Source organism: Lipophrys pholis (assembly GCF_963383615.2).
Source record: "Lipophrys pholis genome assembly, chromosome: 19".
Classification (NCBI taxonomy): Eukaryota; Metazoa; Chordata; class Actinopteri; order Blenniiformes; family Blenniidae; genus Lipophrys; species Lipophrys pholis.
In genome coordinates, this window is record NC_137647.1 from 21,164,137 (window position 1) to 21,188,111 (window position 23,975).

The window sequence follows — 23,975 nt, forward strand, 5'->3', positions numbered from 1 at the left end:
TGCTTACCTGTTATCGTGTTATCACCACACCCGTGAATATTAAGCTGCATGAACGCTTAATACAGAAACAGTTTGATTGGTTTAGTTTGACAGATGGAAGTAATAGACAGTAACATCCAGTTTGAAATAGTTTACATGCATAGATGACATCAACACACAAAGCTGCTAATGTGTCTCAGCATTAAACAACAGCATCATTAGAAGTAATAAAAAAAAAACAAACATGTTAATTATTATAAAAAGACTCGGGTTAAATAAAAATCACAATTTAATGTGAGTGAGCCTTTGTAATTATTGGTATATATTGTTTTTGGTTGAGTAAAGCTCCATTTTATAGCATAAACTATGAACTCCAGTCTTAAATTGGATTAAGTGGTAGTGAAGATGGATGGATATGTAATAAATATATAAAAAATAAACCCAACTGGATCCAAGGACTTGAAAATGCCATGAACCATATTAGTCAAAATAAATTCAACTTTTGAAAGTAACATATTTTACGATTTAATGAAACCCATTTCTTTATTTTGATTGTAATGTCTGGGTCACACCTAAGAACTATTTCAAAGTCTGATAAAATAAACATCTGGAAGAACCTTTTGAAAACAGATGGAGGGATTTTCTTTTAGTTTTCCACTTTTTTCTTCTTCTTGCTTGACAAAAAGACACAAAGCCTCTTTGAACTCGTCATTTAAGACGTGCAGGTGAGCTTTTCTCTGCTCGATCCCACACATGTTTTTTTACTGGACTGTGACCGGACTTTAGTTTTCACTTTGTTTCATTCTTTTATGCTTATACCAGCCACTGCTTAGCCCTGTATATATTAATATTAATATTTAATATTTTAACTTCTATGCTATTTATTCTGTATTCTTTTTTGTCTGGAGCTATTCCACAAGGATTTATCTCTGGGATTAAAGAGTATCTTTATTCTATTCTTTTCTATTCACATTGGGATAGTCCAGGACTCGGTTCACTTGGGAGGGAAGGGAGCCGTGAATTTCAACACCTTCATTTGGTTTGGTGGTGTTCACATTAACTTTAGAGAACCGGACCAAACCGCCTGTAAAGTGTCACGCAATTACATCAGCTGCTGGTTTGGGGGCGCTGTCGCCTGAAACAAAACACTGACCAGAGAGGAAGTAAAGGAGAAACACGGCTCATTGATTGGTCTGGCCGCTTTATACTCGTAGTGGCTATGCTAGTTAGCTCGTGGCTAATGGGTAGCCACAAACAACCGTGATGTAAAGTCTTCAGACTGGATATCAATGAGTAGAGTCTTCCTCACTACTTCTACCTCACTACTCCACGTCTGCCTGCGAGATATTTTCCAGCCCGTGTCTGCTTCGTTTGATTCGCCTGGTTAACGTTGCTTGTTCACTTCCCAGAATGCTTTGCAGACTACATCACGTCCTCTCACCCCGCCCGCGACAAAGATCGTTTGCAAGCGAAGCGAGACCCAGCATTTCAAGGGGACCAGAGATCTCTTGTTAACTCCGGTTCAGAGTTCGTGGGAGATGTCATATCGCCCAAACGAAATGGTTTTTCCCTGAAGAGAACTCTGGTCCGGATCAAACAGAGGACTATAAACACGCCCCTATTCTATTCTATTGATTGTGATGCTCCTTTTTGCCCGCTGCCGTCAGATTGTACAAATGTTCGGCCTAAACTACACCCAGCTCTGACTTAACGCTTCAACTTGACACTTATCTTCCCGTCCACATCACTCCTCATCTTATTCTATTAATATTTGTCATGTTGCACTTGAATTTCTTCTCTGAGTGAACAAAGTACATCTTATCCTAATATGAATGGTCCCCTTGTTCTCATTGGGACTAAAGTGTAAAATACAGGAGGTTACAATGTAATTTACACTTTACTCCCAATAAGAACACTACTGTGAAAAAGGAATGCATTTAAACCACATGGTCCGTTTCACAGACGCTGGAGCCCAAACGCTCCTGCAAAACACTCTGAATGCAGCTTGAAGCCCATCCAGCACCTCACAGTCAGAGGGTGGGGCAGGAATTAGCTCCCCGATCTGAACGTGTATTAGTGGGTACTCTAATGGAGTCGAAGAGTCCGACCTTGTGGGTCCAGAAGTGTGTTTACTCTGAGGCAGACAGCCGACAGGTGTGTTATTGGCTCCTGATGGCAGACAATGTGGGCATTACCCTCCGCCGCCTCCCACCGGCCTTCAGCTTCATGGCAGACATAACTCATCCCGCAGTGTTAATTTGGAGCGCTATTCCATTACAGCTCGCCATTGTGGCGCACGCCAGCGCTGGTTTGCACTGCTGCATTTCAATTTCACATTAGGCCAATCACACAATTGGGCTTATTAAAGACGGTTCCTCCTGACAAAATTGCCTTAGAACTGTAAAATTATTCACAGTGTAAAAACGAGCGAGGACTTATCTGTTTTCTCTCTCCACTGACCCTCTGTCTCTCTCCCTCCTCCCTCGGCCTCCGTCATTCATTTCATCTTATCTTTCATTTTGTGCTCATCATCTCGTTTCGTCCCGGCCGCTGCTTCCCTCTTTCATAGCCCTCCTTTGCAACGGCAGAATATTAAAATGAGATTTGATGAGAGCGTTATCAGGCTCCCAGTCTTTTGTCCACTTTCTCCTTTCTGAAGGAGACTGTTAGTGCTCCAGGCAAAAAAAAAAAAAGGAAAAAAAGTATAAATGTGTATGTGTGTTCATGTGCACATGAACATGTCTGCCTTGGGGGGGGGCGGTGAAGTACAAACTGCCTCCCTCGCCTCCCTGCACCTTCATATCTCATCAGTGACATTCCATCTAGCATCCGTGCGAAATTCCTCTCAGATAGGGATCTTCTCTCAGGGAAGTCTGAGGAAACCGCTATATTTTCTTCACCTTGGTTGGATAAACAGAAATCTAGACTCCAATATGAGTTTGTAATGGACCCGATCCAGATGTTGCATCCTTACCAACAATCTGCTTGTCTGTCCTTTCCACCTCGTGTCAACAGAAAGAACTGCAAGCAAATTATGTGATGAATTGTTGAAGATTATCGACAATATTTTATTGTCTGTGAATGAAACTTCCTTCTAAATTGCACATCAGAATTTTACTTCCTGGTTATTGGTCTCCGTCTTGCCACTTCAGGCTGTGCGTTCTCCTGATCTACACCGACGGCTGCACGAGTGGAGCCCGCCCCTCTCTCACACTGTAGTGGGTATAAAAATAGAAGTGCGCATGCTGTGGCTGCTTTCATTGAGTTCACTAGATTTTTGTGGGGAGTGGGGCTTGAGGCCCGAAGCCCCACTAAGCAGCATCGTTTGGAAGCTCACAGCTGATTGGCTGGAGTCCGTTTAAGCACTGCTTGACAAATGGCAGCTCATGCGCAGCTCGAGCTAACGGTTAAGAATCAAAACGAAGGAAGTCAATAATTCACTGGACGACAAGTTTGAAACTCGTAAGGCCGATTCATACTCCATAAGAACAAGAAGATAGTTCAGCATTCCCGGATCTTGTCCAACAAAATGACCTCAACTTTTTCGGCAAGCTCCCCCTGGCCCAAGAAATTTTGTTCGGCTGTGCCAACCGTCCAGACCGAAGTCTCTCGGTGCCGCACTGTCAAAACTTCGGCCCTGCTGTGTTTCGCAGGCACGTTCCAGCTCGCTAATGACTGTATCAGTCACTTATTTTAATCATGTTTAGCATGTAGCCTCGCTACTGTATGAGCGCCGCAGTTAGCTAACCTGTCGGAGGTCGGAGTTACGTGATGCACCTGAACGCATCACTCAGGGCTGTCGGCTCCTGCAGTTAAAAACCTGCGATCAAAACCAGACCAACATCTCGGCTCGGACATGAACCTTCTGTTTTATTACTGAAACAGTTCAGCGATATGTATTTCTGAAAACATTAGAAGTGAGAAATAAGCTGTGAACTTGAAAAGTTAAAACGCTGCAACGAGGGGGCGTGGCCTGCGAGTTCGACAGCCTCTTCTCGGAGTATGAACTCAATAAGAATTGTTTTCGCCAGCTGGCTGTTGTCACAACCAAACTTTTCTTCTAGTTCTTATGGGAGTATGCATAGGTCTTGACTTTCAAAGGAAAACTGGAGATAGAATGAGTGACGTGGTGACAAACATCTCGGAAGAATCCTTGTTACATTTGAATTTGCTGCTGGTGGACTTGTCACTTTTCTTTCTTAGGTTTCTTCCTGTTTTTTTTCCTTTCCCCCTCCCAGCTTGCTCACGTGGAATTGTTGGGTTTTTCTCTGTAAAAATGCCTTGAAATAACCGTGTTGTATTGGCGTAATACATATAAAATAAAATTGAATGTCATTGGGTGAATTGATGCTCCTTATGCTAAACTGTTGCTCTACTTGTAAAAGGCTAAAATCCAACATTTATTTTGTGCTGAAAGAAAACCGAAATATCCTTCTGCTTTTATGAAAAATTTAAATATATCTTTATTTACAGCAAAAGCACCAACCCATTTGGCCTTTTTGTGAAAGTAGACGAGCGCCTTTGATTATTTCTTGTGTTTTTGTCAGCCTTCGTCTTCTGACTTTGTTGTTCCGTTCTGCTGTTAAAACTAACGTATGCAATATTGTTACTTTAATGTAAATAAACATAACTTCAAATTTGAGGTTGAATTAAAAAAAAAGAAGTCTGTTTTAGACTTGTAATATGCGTTTGTACCACAAGGTGGTGCACTGAGTTACCTGAAGGAGCCACTAGAGCAAAAACACAACACTTGCTGAAGCTCTTTGTTACTATGACGTAGTCTGATGTGAAAAGCAAGTTTTTACCTTTCACCAACTTGATCTCATATTCACTACCATGACCAAACACTTCTTTCAGATGGAAACCACAGCAAGTTATTGTAAATTGAACAACAGACGGGGCAGGTTTTTCACCCGATGCCATTTCTGCCACAGCTGGGATTCAAATACAGCTAAAAGGCCATAACAGTGCCGCCCGATGCTCAACGGAGGACTCAAACTTTACAAAAAATGTACCTCCTGACAATGTGAAATTAAAGGAAAAGGTGGTGGCGACACATTGACATCAGGCCCTTGCTCCCACACTTCCCACAATACCTCCACTTTGGAGGCATCTGTCCATCACAAGGCAAAAGGAAAATCAGGTCAAACCGGTGAAGTCAGGTTAGACAGCATAGAGACACGGAGGGGATGAGAGGGTGAGGGATAAAGTGAACAGGAGATCTAATCTCAAAGTGCAACACAATGGAGCAGAAGGGAAGAAATGAAGAGGGGAAGGGCGGAAGCTGTCAGTGGAGTGAAACGCTCCAGTGGAAGGGGTTTAGAAAAGTGCAACCGAGCAGAAAAGGGAATTAGAGGAAAGAAAGCACAACAGAGTGATCATCAAGAAGGTGGAGGAAGATTACAGGTAGCACACTCTAACTGTTGGCGTTTTTCTCGTCACTCTGACACACTCACTTGTTCCCTCCATGAAGCTTGTGTCTGTAAGAGCAGGGGGCGCTGCCTCCGGAGCCGACGTCTTGCTCCTGTCCCGCTCCCGGTCCCGCTCCCGGTCCCGCTCTTTGTCCCGGTCTCTCTCCCTCCCTGCGGACGAGGCCTCGCCCGCCCGCCGCTGCCGGTTCTTCTGGGCCTCCATGGCTTTCAGTTTCCGAGCGTGCTTGTGGCCTTTATAGTGCGCCTCTGCCTGGTTCTGTGGGAGAGCGGCACAAAAAACCAGGTTGAAATTATTATTATTTTTTTTTTATCAGTCTACAAGACCAAAGTCACATGCAATAAATTTTAAAATGCACGCCTGAATGTTTGCTCTCTCACGGGTGTATGCAGCCTCCAAGGAGGAGCGTCTGTTTCCACCTGATAACAGCGTTGCCACATTGGGAGGCCAGAGGTATAATTGCATGTGTAATATGCAACAAGAGAGAGGATTCCATCTCTACAGCACTCCCATTAATGTGCACTGTGAGACTCAGCCTCTGCAGAAAACCCCCCAACACATGTGGCAATACATACCAAGAGCACCAACATTTGGAGCACTCACAGCCACAAATCAGGCACAAAAGACAATCTGACTTTGCATTGCAGCAATAAAACATGCAATTTTCCCTGCGGCTAAATCGCAATCTACCTCCACATTCTCATCGCTCTCCCTGTTCAATCCCAGGACAAAGCCCAGTGCTGTCAGAGCAAGCGCCAATACATCGGGATAGCCAAGAAATCAATACAAAGATCACTCATTAAAAGCTCAAACAAGCTCCGGGGATCAGCTCTCATCAGCTCCTGGTCTAGAAAGCACATCGCTGAATGGAAGAGGAGCGAAGCAACAAACCAAGATCAATCACCAGAAAACAAGAAACTGGTGGTTCAACATGCGCAGTGCCGTGATTAATGAATGATTACGGTTTTGCGTTACGTCTGAACACGAGATATTAAAGGATTACTACTCGAAAGTTATAATGTCAAACATAAAACAGAAGTTAAGAAAACAGCTATCTCTTGTTTTCATTGGCATTAGCATTAGCCACAGCTATTGTCTGAGCTGGGGCTGAATCAACCAATCCATTAAATTGATTATTAAAATACACTAATTCAGTCATCGATTAGTTGGTTAATACATTTTTTTTTTACCGTAAGCAGGTCCATTATTTCTTGAAATTTTCTTTAAAGCTGTTCTAGCAGCTACCACAGTGTGGCAGTACTGAGCCACCAGTGGCTGTAATCCACCAACACAGCAGGAGACAAAGCAAACAGCCCAAAGCTGTCACTGGTCTGAGTCTCGTGCACCACAGCACAGTCAACCCTATCAGCGAGATGGCGGAGTCGGCTGCAGAAAAGCCACAGAAAGAGGAGAAAACGGAAACATCAGGAGAATTAATTGATTAGTCAGATTTTTTTTCTTCACTCTCCAGTTCAAAGGAGGACGAGCGCCTCAATAATCCTCAACTCACTCCGGTGTTTGAAACGTGGCCTTTCGCTGGCCTCCACTATAGCCAAGATGAATTCAGCAGCTTCTAAATAAACATCAGCTCCCATGTTTTATTCATCGGAGCTGATCAGTGACAGCTTCTTACTCTTACCGGTTCAACCTTTCATTCAGGAACGTGCCAAAGAAAAACCCATCCTGGAATAATGACTGTCACCTCAGACAAAAGCAACATGTTTTAACTTCAGTAAGTTCAGTAAGTGAGCATTAGAGTGACCCACAGAGTGCTAACCTAGAAACACTCTTACAATCTTAACAGTGAATGGATTTCACTGAAACAGCACTTTTCCACTGCTTCAGCCTTTTGTTGTAAATCACATTCACGTCACCCATCAACACAGTCAGAGCTTCAGTCTTGCTCACAGATCCTTCCTCCACACCCAGCACCGTCATACCACACAAGGGAGTCCCCCAAGGATGTGTGTGGAGCCCCCTCCCCTTCGACAGCGGCACCATGGAGAAGAACGTAGGATTAACTTTGAGAGAGCTCTGTTGTATGCTAAAAAAAACAAACATGCATAGTAATGTATATTGCATCTCCCCGCATCCCATCCTTCTTCCTGAGCTGTCCTTCTCTTTGTTTCTGTGATAAATAAATCATGCAAATCCTCAAGCACCAAGTAAAGAGACTGGACGATATTCTGAAGGACTCTTAAAGTGGGGAATAAACAACTTGCACAAATGACATACTAGACAGCAAACTTTGAAGGACTTTTTCACCAGGAGCAAAATAGAAATGTCTCTGAATGTCCCAAGACCCAACAATGCATGGAATCCATGGAAATCAAGAATTATGGCATTGTGCTTGTACGATTCCAGCAAACTGGTGGTCGCAGATGAGTTTTCAAAGACTCGTCTTAAACACTGTGTATGGTTCTCGGGAGGCACAACAGCAGTTGACCTAGACCTGCTTGTCCCGGAGTCCAGTCTGTGTGATTAGTGTGAAGATTCCCTCTTTCCAGGCTTGATTCAGATGTTTTGTAAAGAAGAAAAAAAAAAGGGGGATACTTGCTAGAACTCCTGAACTTTTAGTGCCTTAGTTAGTTTCTCGGCATGTATTGTCTTGTCCATGTGTGCCTGATCTTCCCACAAGACGTGCATGATGGGTCATTTGTCGACTAGAATTGGCGCCAGACGCTCTTTCTGCGTGAACCCTGTGACGTACTGGCAGCTGGTTTAGGTACTATGCTGTACTTTTACTGTTGCCAGCTGGGATTGGCGACTGGAATGAAACTACGGATGGATGTTTGTGACGTTTATGAAAATACATAACGTAGAGCTGAAGGATAAACAAATTAAAGGTGGGTTGCAAACGTCGTCTAATGATTCACTGAAGTGGAAATTGATCAATATTGCTCAAGGTCAAAGAAAATAAATCAAATACAAAACAATGTTTCAGGCAGTTGTGTGGAAGTACATAATGATGTAATAATGGCCACTAACGTAATATCTGCCAGTAATGTAATAATTCTGGCCATTTTGAATGTAATAAAGCCAATAATGTAATAACTTGCCAATACAGTCAAATATTTGTGAAACCACAATTGAAAGTACTGCAGAGTCTGTATCCTGAATGAGTACAATGACTACTCCATCCACAATACTGTTTTTGCGAGGCAAACTGCACAAAAGATGCAACAAAAGGCTTTTATTTTGACGAAATGCAGGCATATTTCCGTATTATCAAAATATTAATGTATTTTTTTTTTTTTTAAATGCCGGTCTTCAACTTGATGATGGGCTTGATTACATTTAAAAATTAAACAAACGATTACATTGTCAGCAGGTTTTATGCTATTTGAGCGATTATTACTATTTGGCTGTGTGTCTCCGGAAAGACGTCGGCCTTCAGTCAAAGCTTCTTTCTCTGCGTCTGAGGTTTGAGTGTAGGCGGGAGTAGGATTGAAACGAGCTTTGGTCTTTCTCCAGGAAGCCGGCGAGCCTACAGGGCGACACAACACTGTTCAGAGAGATTCTAGATGGCCCAGTGATTAGGAAATCCCTCATATAAAAGCAATTGTGACTAAATCTGGTTAAAAGACATATGTTGAGTGGGAGTGAAACACGCTGCAGCTCTGATATGGCGCCGAATCACGTCTCGCAATAACGCCGTTCTCGTGTTAAATTAGCTGATGCAGCAGTAAAGTTGTCGTGCCAGCTGCTTTGTTTAATTCCACAATCACTGAGCTGCCTTGTTTAATTGCGAAGGCTGATGAAATAAAAACCGCTCCGTCTTTCCCCGAGACATAAACTGCGCAGGGCGGATTTGATAATATTTTCTTTTTTAATCAATACCGCCAGTCACAGTTGTCATTTTGCCGCTCTGTGCTATAAATACAAGCGGCCTGATTATTTTCCTTGCATGACAACGTGTGGGAACGAAGGCAGAGACAATCGCTGTGTTCCAGACACAGCTAATGCCTTCATATCCTTAATTCTGTACCAACAAGACAGAGAATTATATCAGCCTTAAATCTTGATCAAGATAACCAGAAGATTAATATTCAAACAACAGATTAGAAAAAACAGTGCCTACAACAGTGGTACTATGTAAAAAAAAAAACCTTTGAAGTTTCATCTTTGAGATGAAATGAAGGAATTATCTTAAATAAAGAAGCTTGTTTGAGCTTCAAAGGAAGGAGGACAAATGTCCCCAGCAGAGTCCCTCTGATACGGGATCAATCTTTTGAGAAGGACTCGTTTTCTTGTCAGAAGTTAAAGAAAGTGTCAGTTCTGCTTTAAAGGCCCGAGCTTCCTCTGATGACTTCAGTCTTTTATTAACCCATCCATCCGCCCCACGTCACCTTTGCTCCCAGCAGGCCGGAGTCAGAGTGATTAGAGCTGCATGACAGCTTTTCATTCAGGTTTCAGAATCTCAAAAATCTCGAGTGTCCCATCGGATCACATATATGAGCGATCAGACGTGTGAATCCACGATGACGTAGCGGTGCACCGGCGCACCCCGGGGTACGTTTCTACGTCACTGCACCGAGGTGAGAAGCTGAATCAGAGAAAAAAAAACAACAACAACAAAAAAAAAAAATCAAGATTGTCAGCTTGTGTTTAAATATCTCTTTAAAGTCAATTTGTGCAGCATGATGCAGCCGTGGGCTCACTTCTTTCCCCCTCTGAGCATCATGCCAAAGGATAACTTGGTACAATATCTGAGGAGGGAGTACAGAAGTGTTGGGAAGTATTCATGCTCTCTGAGAGACAGATAAAGCTGCAGCCAGAGCTGACACTCCTCTTTAAGTCGTCGTGTGGAAGGAGGCAATGGGATTTGCTCCAGTGTCTGAAGAGCACGTCTGAAAAAACTCCTCCACCCCCACCCCACCCCAGCACCACCACCACCCCCCCCAGCTTTGCTGTCTCCTGCGCCTCAGACCTTCTTTGAACATGGAGTCCAAATATAAGTGTGTGTGCTTTTCACTGCGCCCTCACTTGAGTCATATTTACGGCTTTCTGAACTATTATCTACCTGTTGGTATGAATATGCATGAAAATCCCAAGAGATTCCTGAGCCTTGTGCCTCGGCGTGTGTTCTGTCTTTGCGCGTGTGAGGGTGGCAAAGGAAAACGGAATGAGGAGCTGCGAACGCCGCTTCCTGCTGCGGCTGCTGATTGTTTCTGCTCGTTGCAGATAAACGGCAGCTCTCCCCGCTGTCTAATCCCTCACACTCAAACAACTCGCTCCCGCATAAACACAGATTTCACTGAGAGGCAATACTAAACAAACTTTTACACTTGGAAAAAAAAAAAAACAACAAACCCCAACTAAACAGCACATACATTGACTAACTTTTAATATGAAAGTAGGAGGGGGGCGGGGGAGAATAGAGGTTTTTCAAAACTATTCAAATGCAGCAACTCGGCAAGGAAAGATAAAAGCTGAGGCAATCGAGGAAAAATAAGCACAATCAAGGAGATGGCAGAACAATGACGTTCTCCGAGGCTATGCTCACTCTCTGCCGCAGATTGCTTTTATAACGCAGTGTCACGCGCTGCATCCTCCTCTGTCTTGCTGCCACTCGTCTGTTTTCCTCCCAAACAGCATCAAAAGCCGACGAAAGGTTTCTTACCGTCGAGTTAAAGCGCAGGTGGCAAATGTTGCAGGAGATGATCTGTTTCTTCTTGAGGGGCTGAGGGACGCCGAACGTGTGGTTGATCACTGCCTTCTGGACAGGGTCCATCTGAGACACACAGCAAAGACAAACCACTTTACTTCTACTTCATTTCATTTCACAAGGCTCTCAGATTAGATTAGAAGCTCTCAAAGAAGAAACATACACTTGGGAATCTAGAGCAGACCCGGTAAACTATACATTGCTTTTATTTTGAAAGCTCAGAGTGGGTGTGTCTGCTAACGTTTGGCTTCACTGCAACGATTTGGCAAAATCGGAGACGGGAAAGAGGTCGACACGCCGAGGCAGAGGTTTGGATGTTCGGATCCACGGTTCTACAGCAACAGGTGGAAGCAATACACAACCGCTAAGTCGGCTAAAGCAGAAGGACGAGCGACGCAGCTGTGAAGTAATCCCTACCGCTGTTTACACGGTGCAGATTCTCCTTCTGATTGGCTTGTGAAAACGTTCAGACCACCTCTGTGCAGCCTTTTCAAGTCTCAATCAGTCCGGGCCCACTTATTTTGATTTCGGGGTGTATATGGAATATTTTAATTCCGTCTAAGCTTTTAAACCAGCGGTATTCTCGATATCAACACAAAGACAGACGGACTCCTCGGCTGGGAGTTTCTCCTTTATGCAATTTGGAGCTCAGACTGTGTGCGTCAGCCTTCGCTAAATTTGAATCCCACCAAATTACATGTTTGGCCATTAAGGCATGAAGTCACTCATGGCTTGTATTGCGAGACATCATTCGAATGTCAGTGTGGGGGGGGAAAAAAAACCCTTAACTTCAGACAGGGAATTTCCCCCGATGGATAAAGATGAGAACATTATCAAGGCTGAAATGTAATCCAGTTCTGCTCGGGGGTTAGCAACAACACACAATCAGGGGACATAACGAGATGATGTTCCTCCTGTGCACAGACAGGGACTAAATATAGAGTTTATTTCATTGCATGCGGAGCAGATCTGCAGTATCAACCCGGAACTTTTGGAAAACTTTGAATTAGCATGCGGTTCCATTAGCCTTTGAAGTGAAGGTAATATCTCACTTCCTCCCGTTCCTTTGCCTGCGTACACGCAGCGCCGTGACCGGCGAGCCGCATTGCGATTACAGACGCTCATTAAGAGTCGGGCTGCCGAACCTCCGCTGATGAGGGGAGCACTTCAAGCTGAGCAGATAAGGTGACAAGGTATCATCTCGGTGGAGAGGCCTTCTTCATCATGCATGCTGACTGGTTATCGTGTCGCTGCTGCTGGAATGCGTAAACGAAAAGTGTCTGTGATGATAGCGCCGGCAAATAAAAGCACGCTCAGTCATGAGATGAATGTTTGTACAGTGTTGTAACGATACATGGGATGTATTCAAGCTTTACAGTTAAGGATGAAAGGAAGATCAGTTTGATCGCCAGTGTGATTAATTTTGGGAGTAAGTTTGTTGTTGAAACATTGTTCTATATGTCAAAAAAATAAAGACGTTCAATAAAAGCTGATTGAGTTTAAAGAGGTGATATTGTGCAAAATTCGCTTTGTCATGGTTTTCCAAGAGAAATATGCATCCCCAGAACCCAGAAGTGAAGACAGTCTGTCCTCTCTCTCCCTGGCTTGTTTCAGGTTTTAAAAAGTGTGTTGCTCCAACCAGCCAATCAGAAATCAAACCCTATATAGTGTCATCGGGGGTTCAGCCAATCACAATCAAGGTAGGGCCTCCCTTTGACTCCTCCCACAATTAGGCAGGTCTGATCTGGCACATGGCACCACAAGAGGAAGTACTTCCTCCTCTTCCCAAGATGGACATGTGTGGGCGGAGCCAGTCCAGCTCACACAGACACAGCAGATTCTGAATGTAGCTCACTTTGAATACAATGTTTTTAGACCAACAAGACCATGTGAGAGTGTTGAAAAGCTGGATAATATGACCCCTTTAAAGAAAAATATGTTTTTAACAATGGTGGTGCAAATGACAGTAAATTGTCCAAATATCCACGTCATACATTATATTAATTCATCTTCTTGATTTCAGTGATGACCAAACTTTGGGCTTCATTTGGAACTCCAAATCTAATACGTTTCCCTAATGCTATCTTGATCGCAATGACGTTCACGGCTACATCCCTGATCCTTTGCCGTCCGTCTGGCGGACACGTTTTGACCCACAGGAAGACTAATACTCTCTGTGGAACGACTGCAGACAGTACACACCCGGTAGAAACAGACTGAAGGTTCATTACAAGAACAATGTCCCATAACGAGGGCCGTTTCCACGGCGGGCCCCTGTGGCATGGCATCACACAAAACAATCATCTTGGCTCCTACCCTCGGTTGCCACATGTGACCTACTCGTCTGCTCACAGCGTCGTAAACGCGGCGGAGGAAAGGAACGCTCTCACATCCAGTCAGACCGCCGCGCTCAGCGCGGGCCCAGAGGTGGCGATGTTGACAGCCTCCGCGGCCGCGGAGATCAAAGACCGGCGATGTGTTTGATGGCAGCGAGAATGGCACAGAGCCTCGACTTCTCTCTGATATACAACCCCGAGCAACATCAGACCCCCCTCCACGCCGCACAATGCTGCGCCGCATCCAAGAAGGCGGCGGTCTCTCCTGCGAGAGCGGTGGTGTCTGTTTACTACGGATTCCTCACGGCCAGGTTGAGAGGGAATATAAACACACCTGACAAGGAAACCTCCATGCTGAAAGTATAGCGCTCCCTCGGGGTTGAGGGGGTGGCTAAAGTTTTTGCTGCTTTATTTTGGCTTCTCCTACATGACTCACTTTTCCTTCACCGACCACAGAACCCCCCCGTCCCCAGGTCCTGCTGCCCCCTGCCCACCTCAGCAAGGCAGGCTGCACACAGCTATTTGTTTTAGGAAGCAAAGAATGTGTCCATTGTCTGTCCGCAGCCACCCTGAACCAACTGCTATAAATGCGTCTTTTGTGCGGGCCCTTGGTTCTTCCCCCGCCGTCGGACTGCAGACAGGAGCCGTCCTGCGCAGGACTGCGGAAGCTTCTGGTGGGGTTTCAGGACAGGTAGGGAGAGGGAGAAAGAGACACACAGAGGGAGGAGGGACACCAGGGGAACCGCAGGATATTTAGCTTCGGAGACAGGTGCATTCATCTCAGCCCCCTCCCCGCCTCGCACACGTCTGGGACAACGTGTGCCTTATCAGGGCCGGGAGGACCCGGGGCTTTCTGTGAATGGACTTTGTGATTAATGCCACAGCTGCACTGTCAGACTGAGTGTTATGGAGGCTAATCATCTCCTCCTGGGACTGAAGCAACGCTGATTTGATGTTATTTTCATGGTTATCATAATTTCCGTATTGTGGCTTTGGTAGAGCGAAGTTCCTCCTTCGAGTTTTGTTAAACAGTGAATGTCATTACAACTCCATGAATATGATTTCTTCTGTCGTGCTTTATTGCTTTCACCATTACTATGCTGTCTTCTCTCTCACAATGTTTCTAATATGTCTCCAGTGCAATGTCGTTTCCCAAAAAGGTTGCCATGAATTTTATTACATTAATAAAAACAGCAATTTCCCCCATCGAGACGCAAGGAAAAACACAGACGAAGACGAAACAATGGCTTGAGACCTCCACCACTAATATAAATACATGAGGGTGTTAGACCAGTGTGTATTTGTAACGCTGCCTCAGCAGCGAGTAGCTCAATCCTCCATGAGGCAGTAAGGACGACCCCGTGACCTACGGCGGTGGGCGGTAAACCAAATGTATAAACTGCATGTAGTGACCCCCCCCTCCACACACACACACACACACACACACACACACACACACACACACACACACACACACACACACACACACACACACACACACACGTTTCCGTCTCATCCACCCCCTCACACTAGACTGAATATTTATTTTTGGTCTCCCGTGTCAAACGGTTCACCTGGTTTCAAGTAATTCTCCTCCATGCCGCCGTGAGCGCTGCTGGTTCAACTTCTTTCTCTCCGCCTTCACTGTGTTCATATGAAAATGCCGGCAGCAGGTGAGTCAGAAGCGAGTACCACAGGTACAGTCCAGGGTGCACACGACTATACGGTGTATACTTACTTATTTTTCACTCAGCATTGCACACACACACACACACACACACACACACACACACACACACACACACACACACACACACACACACACACACACACACACACACACACACACACACACACACACACACACAACCTGGGTGATGACATCATCATTAGATTCAGGTATGCTGAAGGAAGGAGAGAGCTAAAAGGTGCAGGACTGTTTGGCAGTAATGTTTTAAGAAAGGGGGGCTATTGTCTTGACTTGTATATTTTTCATTGATATACAGTACCTATATTTTGTAAATTTGTTTTTTTTGCTTCATTTTATTAATTTGGTCATATTTAATGTATTTTATTGTTTACATTTGTCATGGTACATGTGAGATATTATGTTTTGGCCCATTTTTTTAAAATTGTTTTTTAGATTGATCGATTAATGGAAAAATTTGTTGAAAGATTAATTGTTAGAAAATTAGTTGCTCGTGGTAGGACTACCTCCATGGAAGAGTATTAGGGCCACTAAAGAAAAAAAATTAATTCAGAGTTAAAAATAAATAAATAAATAAATCCTCATGCACTTCGAGAAAAAAGTCGAAAATCAAAGTCGAGATTTTTTTCGGGCCACAGAAAAAAAAGAAATATAGGTTGTAAAACAAATCCTCATGCACCTACGAGAAAAAAGTGAAAAATGAATGCCCCAATTTTTTTTTTTAATACAAACTGGAGACGTTGGCCTCCTCATCATTTGCCCGTGGATACTGAAATAATCACCTTAGATCACTTAATTCTGACTATACATGGTTGCTTAATGCTTATGGACACGTGATTTCACACAGGATTTCCTTGTTTGATAATAAAACATTTTATAAGCACGCCGGGATCGGTGCCTTTGTCCCTCGTACGGCGTAACAAGTCGGTGAGCAGCGACGGAGAGCTGCAGGCCGCACTGTCTTTACTTTTTGTTCAGTTTAAAAAAGTGAACACGACTACACGTGTCTTGTGCTTCATTTGCAGGCCAGAGCGCTTGAGACTTTCACAGGGCGATGAGAGGGAAGAACTCACAACGACGCTGCCGACAGGAGGACGTACACACATTAGCATTTCCTGGACTGTACACACACACACACACACACACACACACACACACACACACACACACACACACACACACACACACACACACACACACACACACACACACACACACACACACACACACACACACACACAATACATGCTCAAACGGTGTAACACCAGGATCAAAGGACTCACTAGTGCTTCAGCATCTTCACACACAGACTGACTACCAGCACAGTGTGACGAAGGGAAGGATCAAAGACACGAGCTTTTAATTCCAGGCACCGAGGTGCTTGAAAACGACAGGAAGTGAGTAACAAGGAGGCTGGTGTTTAGAAAACGCTAATACTGACGACTGCGATGATGAGAGATGAAACACCAACGGAAGGATTATAAGCCAAAGCAGGGGTCTTCACGATGATCACCACATATATTTAAATTAAAAAAATTCAATCTGCATAAAGTGACTGTATCCGATCTGCTGTTTAAGACAATAAATCATCATGTGATAAACACTAAGCTGTCAAGAATTTAACTGAAGACCTCAGTGGCTGTCGGGGGTGGGCGGGCGTCGTCCTCCCACCCTTCAAAAACCTCTGACCCAAACTCAAAGATAAGGCCGCTGCACTATTTTACAGAGAAGGATTTTATAGGCTTGTATTTCTATGTGCGGCACGCTGCTATAAATCCAGCCGGCGCGAGCGGGAACATCGACGCAGAAAATGATGAAGTGCCTTGATCATAACCCTGACCTTTATTCCACAGAGACACGGCTCCTGCTGCCCCGGCGCACCAAATAATACTAATATGTCTGCTGGGGGTTGTTTTCTAATCAATGGCACTGGCTGTGGGATATTTTTTCCAGGTGCTTACATTTTTCATTTGTACTCCCTCTCGCCTGCACACTCAAAGGAAAGTGCAAGATGAGACTAAATGTTAAAAGACATTTTCCCTCCTGAGATGGAAAAAAAAAAAAGAAAATGATGTTGGCAAAATAAAAATTGGCCTCCTCTGCTGGATCTCATTTGGTGCTGCTGGAGATCTATAACTGTGTGAAAAACCTTGCTTCCACTCTCCGTCGCGCTGCCTCACCGTGTTAAAGTTGGGGAAGAGGCTGAGAGGAGAGGATCCATTGAGTCTGAAGGGCAGGAGGTGTTTGAGGTCGAGCTGAGGCTGCAGCGGCCGCCCCGGGACGGGCAGGGAAGCCAGAAGGGGGCTGCCCTGGGCGGACGTACCTAGACAACACAAAGAGACGGATGTCAGACGTTAGGAAACATCAGTCAACGCGAGTCCCGTCTCAGCGCGAATGTGAAGAGGGAGCTGCGCTGGTGGCTTCCAAGAGGTCAAGTGCAGTCCTCCGGAGAGGCTTTACTGTGATTTAATGTGACGCCGGGGGCACCACTACACCTCCAATGTGCAACCGGGAAGACCTGATGTGCTAAAAACGAGTGTCTCTTTTCATCGCAGATTACAGGAGATGTACAAGTGTCCTCGCGAGGGGCAGTTTTACATAAACCTCCACCCACAAGGACACATACCTGATGCTCATGTAGACACACCCACATACACATAAACGCATCATTTAATTACTGATTTATTGGCCAAGGAAAAGGCGCCTGCAGGAGGGGAAAAGATAGGCGATATCGGATTTCAAATGAACTAGGGATGAAGAGATTTCTAATTTTCCGCCTGGCTGCGTTTCAGTGGACCGGAGAGCTCGGCGGTGTGCAGGCACTTATCCCAGCACCCGGATCAATCATCGGTGTCAGCCGCGGGTCACCGGGGCCACCTCCAAACACGCCTATGCTCAACATGCGCACAGTTACACACGCGCTTGGGAAAATAAATAAATAAGTAAAAAAACCAGCAGCTGCTGACCTCAGAAAAGTATTAATTTCCTAGAAATAAAAGGTTTTCTGCTCAAGAGGATCGTTTGAACCCCAAGTCTTCAGCACAGGCTTTTAATGTTGTACTTTCTTTCTATGTGTAATGCTCAGCACATCACTTTGTTAAACCCGGGTTTACCTTCAACTATTAAGGTGCTAAAACTAAGCAAACTGGTTAATTACACATAATCACAGATTAAGGGTGGAGTTTGTGAAGAAGCCAGGCGGGGGAAGCTGAAAATGTTGACTTGAAATCATAATGAAAAGCTGCTATAACAGCTATTTTGTTTTTCACACACTTTATTTATTTCATTTTCAAAACAAAGTAACAAATGAAGAGAGCAAACAGCAGGTGCCAGTCATTATTCTGTACCATGTAATAGGTCAGACCTTCATGGTTACGGCAGATGGCCGTATTCCAGAACCTTGCCAAATGATGCCCTCCGACACCCGCTAAACATCAGTGTCCTCGTTTATTGAGACGACATCTTAATCTTCTACCCTGACCTCGCCTTGCATATTCTGCAGAGTGCTGGAGCTCCAGGTTTTCGTCAAAAGCAGAGAAGTGCGAGTTCCACACACTGTTTCAGTGTCTGTCCTCGTCTACTCCAGGTCCGTCTGGGGGAGAGGAGCTTTCCGGTGTTTCAGATTAAGTGGTTTCCCTGTTAACTGGTGACCCTCCGGTCTCTTGTGAATAACAGGAATCTCTCGCTGTCCTACCAAACACAGTTTAACAGCGACAATGAAGTTTTGAAGTGTCGTACCTATTGTCTTATTATGATATATGCTATTACTAGTGGCAACAATGGACGCTAAATGAAGTTGGTCACCATTTAACAGGTAAGCCAGTTTATTTGAAACACCGGTACCACGCATGAATGTTTATGGTGGGTTTATCGCTATGACTCGTATGAACGCTGTCGTTCAACCAGTTTGAGGCAGAATCGGACCCAGAAGGAGAACAAGGCTCCTGAAGATGGCGAGGTAAATATAGTGTGCGTCTGAATGTGTAACTTGGTTTGGTCGTAGTGTTGTTACAGTTACCAAGTAGCTAATGGTAGCTCCTGCAAACCGTTAACAGTTTTTCACATTATACTTAATTTAGTCAGTATATCAGTAATTTTTGTAAGTTTTGATCTCCCTATGGGAGGGTCAAAGTGAATATCCACTGCCAGAGGGAGTGGTTATTTGCCCTCATGACATCATGAAGGGAAAAATCTCCGATTCGTCTGTTTGAGCACACATTCAATAAAAAGTGGAGGAAGCAAGTGAGGGAGATGACAGACTTTTTTCACTTCTCGGGCATCAAAAACTGATTTTTGGGAAAAATATTGCTGTTAGAAAACATTATAAAGTGAATTTTGCGCAAAGTGGTACCTTTAATAAAACAAGCATCTATGGACAGAATGTTATGATAAATGCAAAAACAGACAAATTACTATTATGAAATATGTTATTAATTAACAGTGAAAGCTTCCAGCAGGCTTATTTAGTCCTTTTTATACTCTATGAATCCAAAGCCCTAAATATTTCAACGTGAAAATACAGGATATCCAGCAATCCTTTTTAAAACTTACTAATCAACATTACACAAAGTGTGAGTGGTGTGTGAGCTTGGAGTTAATTGGGTGTGTAATGACTTATTTAGATTATTTTATCCCTCACCTGGAAAAGCATTAAATGATACAAACATTAGAGAAATGGACCAGAGGGTCGGTTTTGCCCTCCAATCCAGCCCATCAAATCACACGACATACTTTTATGACTAAAAAAACAAAACAACAACATAAAAAACCCACTTGTTTTTCTATGAGCCTTTAAACATAATTCCTTCAAAGCCAAAGCCAGATATATAAAAAAACAAAAACATGAAGCTTTTCCACTTACAATTCACCCAAATACTGCTCAAACACAAAGCCAACAAACTCAAAAGAATAGTAGAACCTGTCAAACTAAAGAAAGCAGTCGCACGCAAAATTCCCTGGTGTTTTTTTTGTTTGTTTTTTTTGTTCGGAGGTGGAGGGGAGTCGTACTTACTTTTTATCAACACTGTGGTGTGATGGAGATTCTGCTGCACGGAGTGCAGAGCAGAGTGAGAGATGGGGAATCTGTCATTAGTCTGGCCCGTGGCTTTCTGCGGCTTGGCAGGATTGGCACCCACCACACAGGGTTTGTGTGTGTGTGTGTGTGTGTGTGTGTGTGTGTGTGTGTGTGTGTGTGTGTGTGTGTGTGTGTGTGTGTGCGTGTGTGTGTGTGTGTGTGTGTGTGGTTAGTGGGTGTGGGGGGGGGGTCACTGAAACATTGGAGCTCTGAGCATATGCTCGCCGGCGCCAGGCTCAGGCCTTCCCTTGCCATGTGTGGGCTCGACTGGAACTGGCCGCCTCGTCTGACACCGAGAGGAGCGAGGCTGCACAGGACCGACGAGGCCTACAGACACGTGGGCAGCAGCCGGCGAGGGAGCGCTCCGACTCGCAAAACACGCACACTCACACACACACACACACACGCACGCACGCACGCACGCACGCGCGCACACACACACACACACACACACACAAATAAGAAACCAAGGAAAAGCTGAGTGTTCTCTTGGCAGTACCATTAAAAAAAAAAAAAAAAAGCTGTGGTGGTATCAGCTGATAGTGCTTCCCCACCTCCCTGTGACTCCCCAGGCAGCTTATTAAATCAGGGGCTGGCTGTTTGCCTCTTTGGATGATAACACTGCCACAAAGGCGCAGCCTGAATCCAGGCATGTACCACAACCAATGAGGGAGTGTGTGTGTGTGTGTGTGTGTGTGTGTGTGTGTGTGTGTGTGTGTGTGTGTGTGTGTGTGTGTGTGTGTGTGTGTGTGTGTGTGTGTGTGCTCATCTCATATGTGCTAGACAAGCATCTACACACACACACACACACACACACACACACTCACACACACACACACACACACACACACACACACACACACACACACACACACACACACACACACACACACACACACACACACACACACACACACACACACACACACACACACGCACGCGAGCGCGCACAAACGCATACAAACAGAACTGCCTACGCACCTCTGAAAACAAATAGCTCCCAGGGCGAGGGGAAGTCAATACAAACACAATCTTTCACACAGACACACACATGAAATCAAACAAGATATAATTTTATCCTCGGTATATACTGTGTCTGGTTAAAGGAGTACATCACACCGTGCGCCTTATCGTGCACCTGTGCCCCCTGGTCGGGTCCTCCTATCAGTCCTCATTACTTTCAGATGGCTTCGTGTGTTGTGTGTTTCCATACATGTGTGTGTGCGTTTGCAGTTATGTGCGTTCGTGTGCACATATGCTCACCCTGTCCAGAGTTATGTCTGCATCAAGGCTCGGACTTATTTATGCCTCACTGGTGCTCCAGAGTTCAGACAACCGCTGGACTCAAACCAAATGTCCGGGCTGTTTTCTCTGTTTTCTCTCTCTCTCTCTCTCTCTCTCTCTCTCGCTCTCTCTCTCCCAGATGACTTTGCTAACGAATCTGACAGTCTCCGCCAGTCTCTCCCCGGGCAGGCCTCCTCCTCTAACCATCACAACGCATTCCTCCCTCTCATGACTCACTGGGCTTGGTTACACAACAACCACCATCACTTTGCATCTAGTCGGATGCGCGTTTGCGCGGTGCATCGGAGCCATGAAGCTCATACATTGATTTTTAAATTATTTTCTACTCGCTCGTCTGAGGAAAATAACGGATTCCGATGCGCACAAGCAAACATGCTGAGCCTCTCCTCCTCAGTCCTCCTCTGTTCTCGCAGAATTAGGCGTTGAGCCTCTAAGTCCTTCTACTGTAATTCTCCTGTCATCACTCCAGCGCTCCCTTAGGTTTCGAACAAATTGCCTTTTCTCACATCTAAATACCCTCAACTCCACCCCCGTGCTCTGCATACTCCTGCTGCCGCTCGGCAGAGGAAGGAGAGGAGGAGAGAAAGCTGCCTTTCTATTTGTGGCCCAGTGTAATTACGTGGGATAGTTTCAGGAACAGCAGGGTCTTGGAGCTGATGGTGACTCTGTGACTCGGTGACTGGATCTCCACCTACTTTTCCTCCTGCCTGTTGTCTCGCCGCCAAAAAGCTTTTAAAAACTTCACTTGAGATGAACTCCCTTGAAACTTGCCATTTCAGATAGGCCGTACAGTGCGTGATTGACACGCCGCTCCTCGGCCCGGACCGAAGCGGCGCTCTGTTATTTCACTGTCAATCTTGAGTCTTGCTAAATTGCATTTGGTGGCATTTATTTTGGAGGTTTAAAACTCTTTGTCCAACTCTGCAGCCCACAAAGGATGAACGAAAAGGGCATTTTAATGATGTGCCCCCCCCCCCAAGGACCTTCGTGACTTTTGTGGTATAGAAAGAGTGCATGGTAAAGTACTTTAACAACAAATACCAAGACTGACTTGTTTTAATCCAGTTTCCTATGGAAACGTGATGAAATCCTTTGTGGAAGAACATTTTTAAAAGACCAAACCAGAGACACACGTCTTTGCCTGATGATTTGTGGTCTTTTTTTTTTTCTCTCCTTGTGGAGACAAGTTCTGCTGTAGCAGGCACTCCATTTGAGAGTTCCTTTTATGATTTCTGCAGAATTTACGGGCATTATCTCGCACATCTCCGGAGCTCAACTGCGACTGCCTGCTGAGAAACAGTTGGACTGTCACTTAGACCTTCATCATCCGGCCTCTGATCTGATTATCCGGTTGTGATGATGAGAATCCAAACGTCTCCATATAAAAGTGTTCTATGGGTATTTCATTGGGGGAGATTGTTGACCAATGAAATGATTAGTTCTACACCGGAAAATCTCACAATCTCACCAAGAATCCAGTAATAGTAGAAGTATCTTGTGTAACCTCTTAAAAACAGATGCATTCACCTAATAAGCAGCTCTGCATTCTGAAATCAAGATATCGTAAGACATTACACTAGTTTGTGGTGCCTGAAAGATAGTTTAATGGTAGAATCCCTACCCCCTGCCTGAACCAGGATCTAAAGCCCTATACCCCCTACCTGAACCAGGATCTAAAGCCATATACCCCCTACCTGATCCAGGATATAAAGCCCTATACCCTCTACCTGAACCAGGATATAAAGCCCTATACCCCCTACCTGAACCAGGATCTAAAGCCATATACCCCCTACCTGATACAGGATATAAAGCCCTATACCCTCTACCTGAACCAGGATATAAAGCCCTATACCCCCTACCTGAACCAGGATATAAAGCCCTATACCCTCTACCTGAACCAGGATATAAAGCCCTATAACCTCTACCTGAACCAGGATATAAAGCACTATACTCCCTACCTGAACCAGGATATAAAGCCCTATACCCCCTACCTGAACCAGGATATAAAGCCCTATACCCTCTACCTGAACCAGGATATAAAGCCCTATAACCCCTATCTGAACCAGGATATAAAGCACTATACTCCCTACCTGAACCAGGATATAAAGCCCTATACTCCCTACCTGAACCAGGATATAAAGCCCTATACCCTCTACCTGAACCAGGATATAAAGCCCTATAACCCCTATCTGAACCAGGATATAAAGCCCTATAACCCCTATCTGAACCAGGATATAAAGCACTATACTCCCTACCTGAAACAGGATATAAAACCCTATACCCCCTACCTGAACCAGGATATAAAGCCCTATACTCCCTACCTGAAACAGGATATAAAACCCTATACCCCCTACCTGAACCAGGATATAAAGCCCTATACTCCCTACCTGAACCAGGGTCTGAATCCCTACCCACAATCTACCCACAAGCAGGAAGTCTCCAGCTCTGAGCCTGGTCCTGCAGGTTTCTTCCAGC

The 23,975-nt window shown here is 44.8% G+C and overlaps 1 protein-coding gene across 3 annotated transcripts in view; it reads right to left on the reverse strand.

Moving 5' to 3' along the window:
- Window positions 1-23,975, reverse strand: part of znf385c (zinc finger protein 385C) — a 165,002-nt gene that overhangs the window by 15,012 nt on the left and 126,015 nt on the right. For all 3 annotated transcript variants that reach the window (XM_080487172.1, XM_080487170.1, XM_080487171.1), the window contains 3 exons: window positions 17,302-17,444; window positions 11,033-11,143; window positions 5,436-5,667 (listed from right to left, as the gene is read on the reverse strand). In XM_080487172.1, the coding sequence (XP_080343298.1) occupies window positions 5,436-5,667; window positions 11,033-11,143; window positions 17,302-17,444 (486 nt within the window). The remainder of the gene's footprint in view (window positions 1-5,435; window positions 5,668-11,032; window positions 11,144-17,301; window positions 17,445-23,975) is intronic.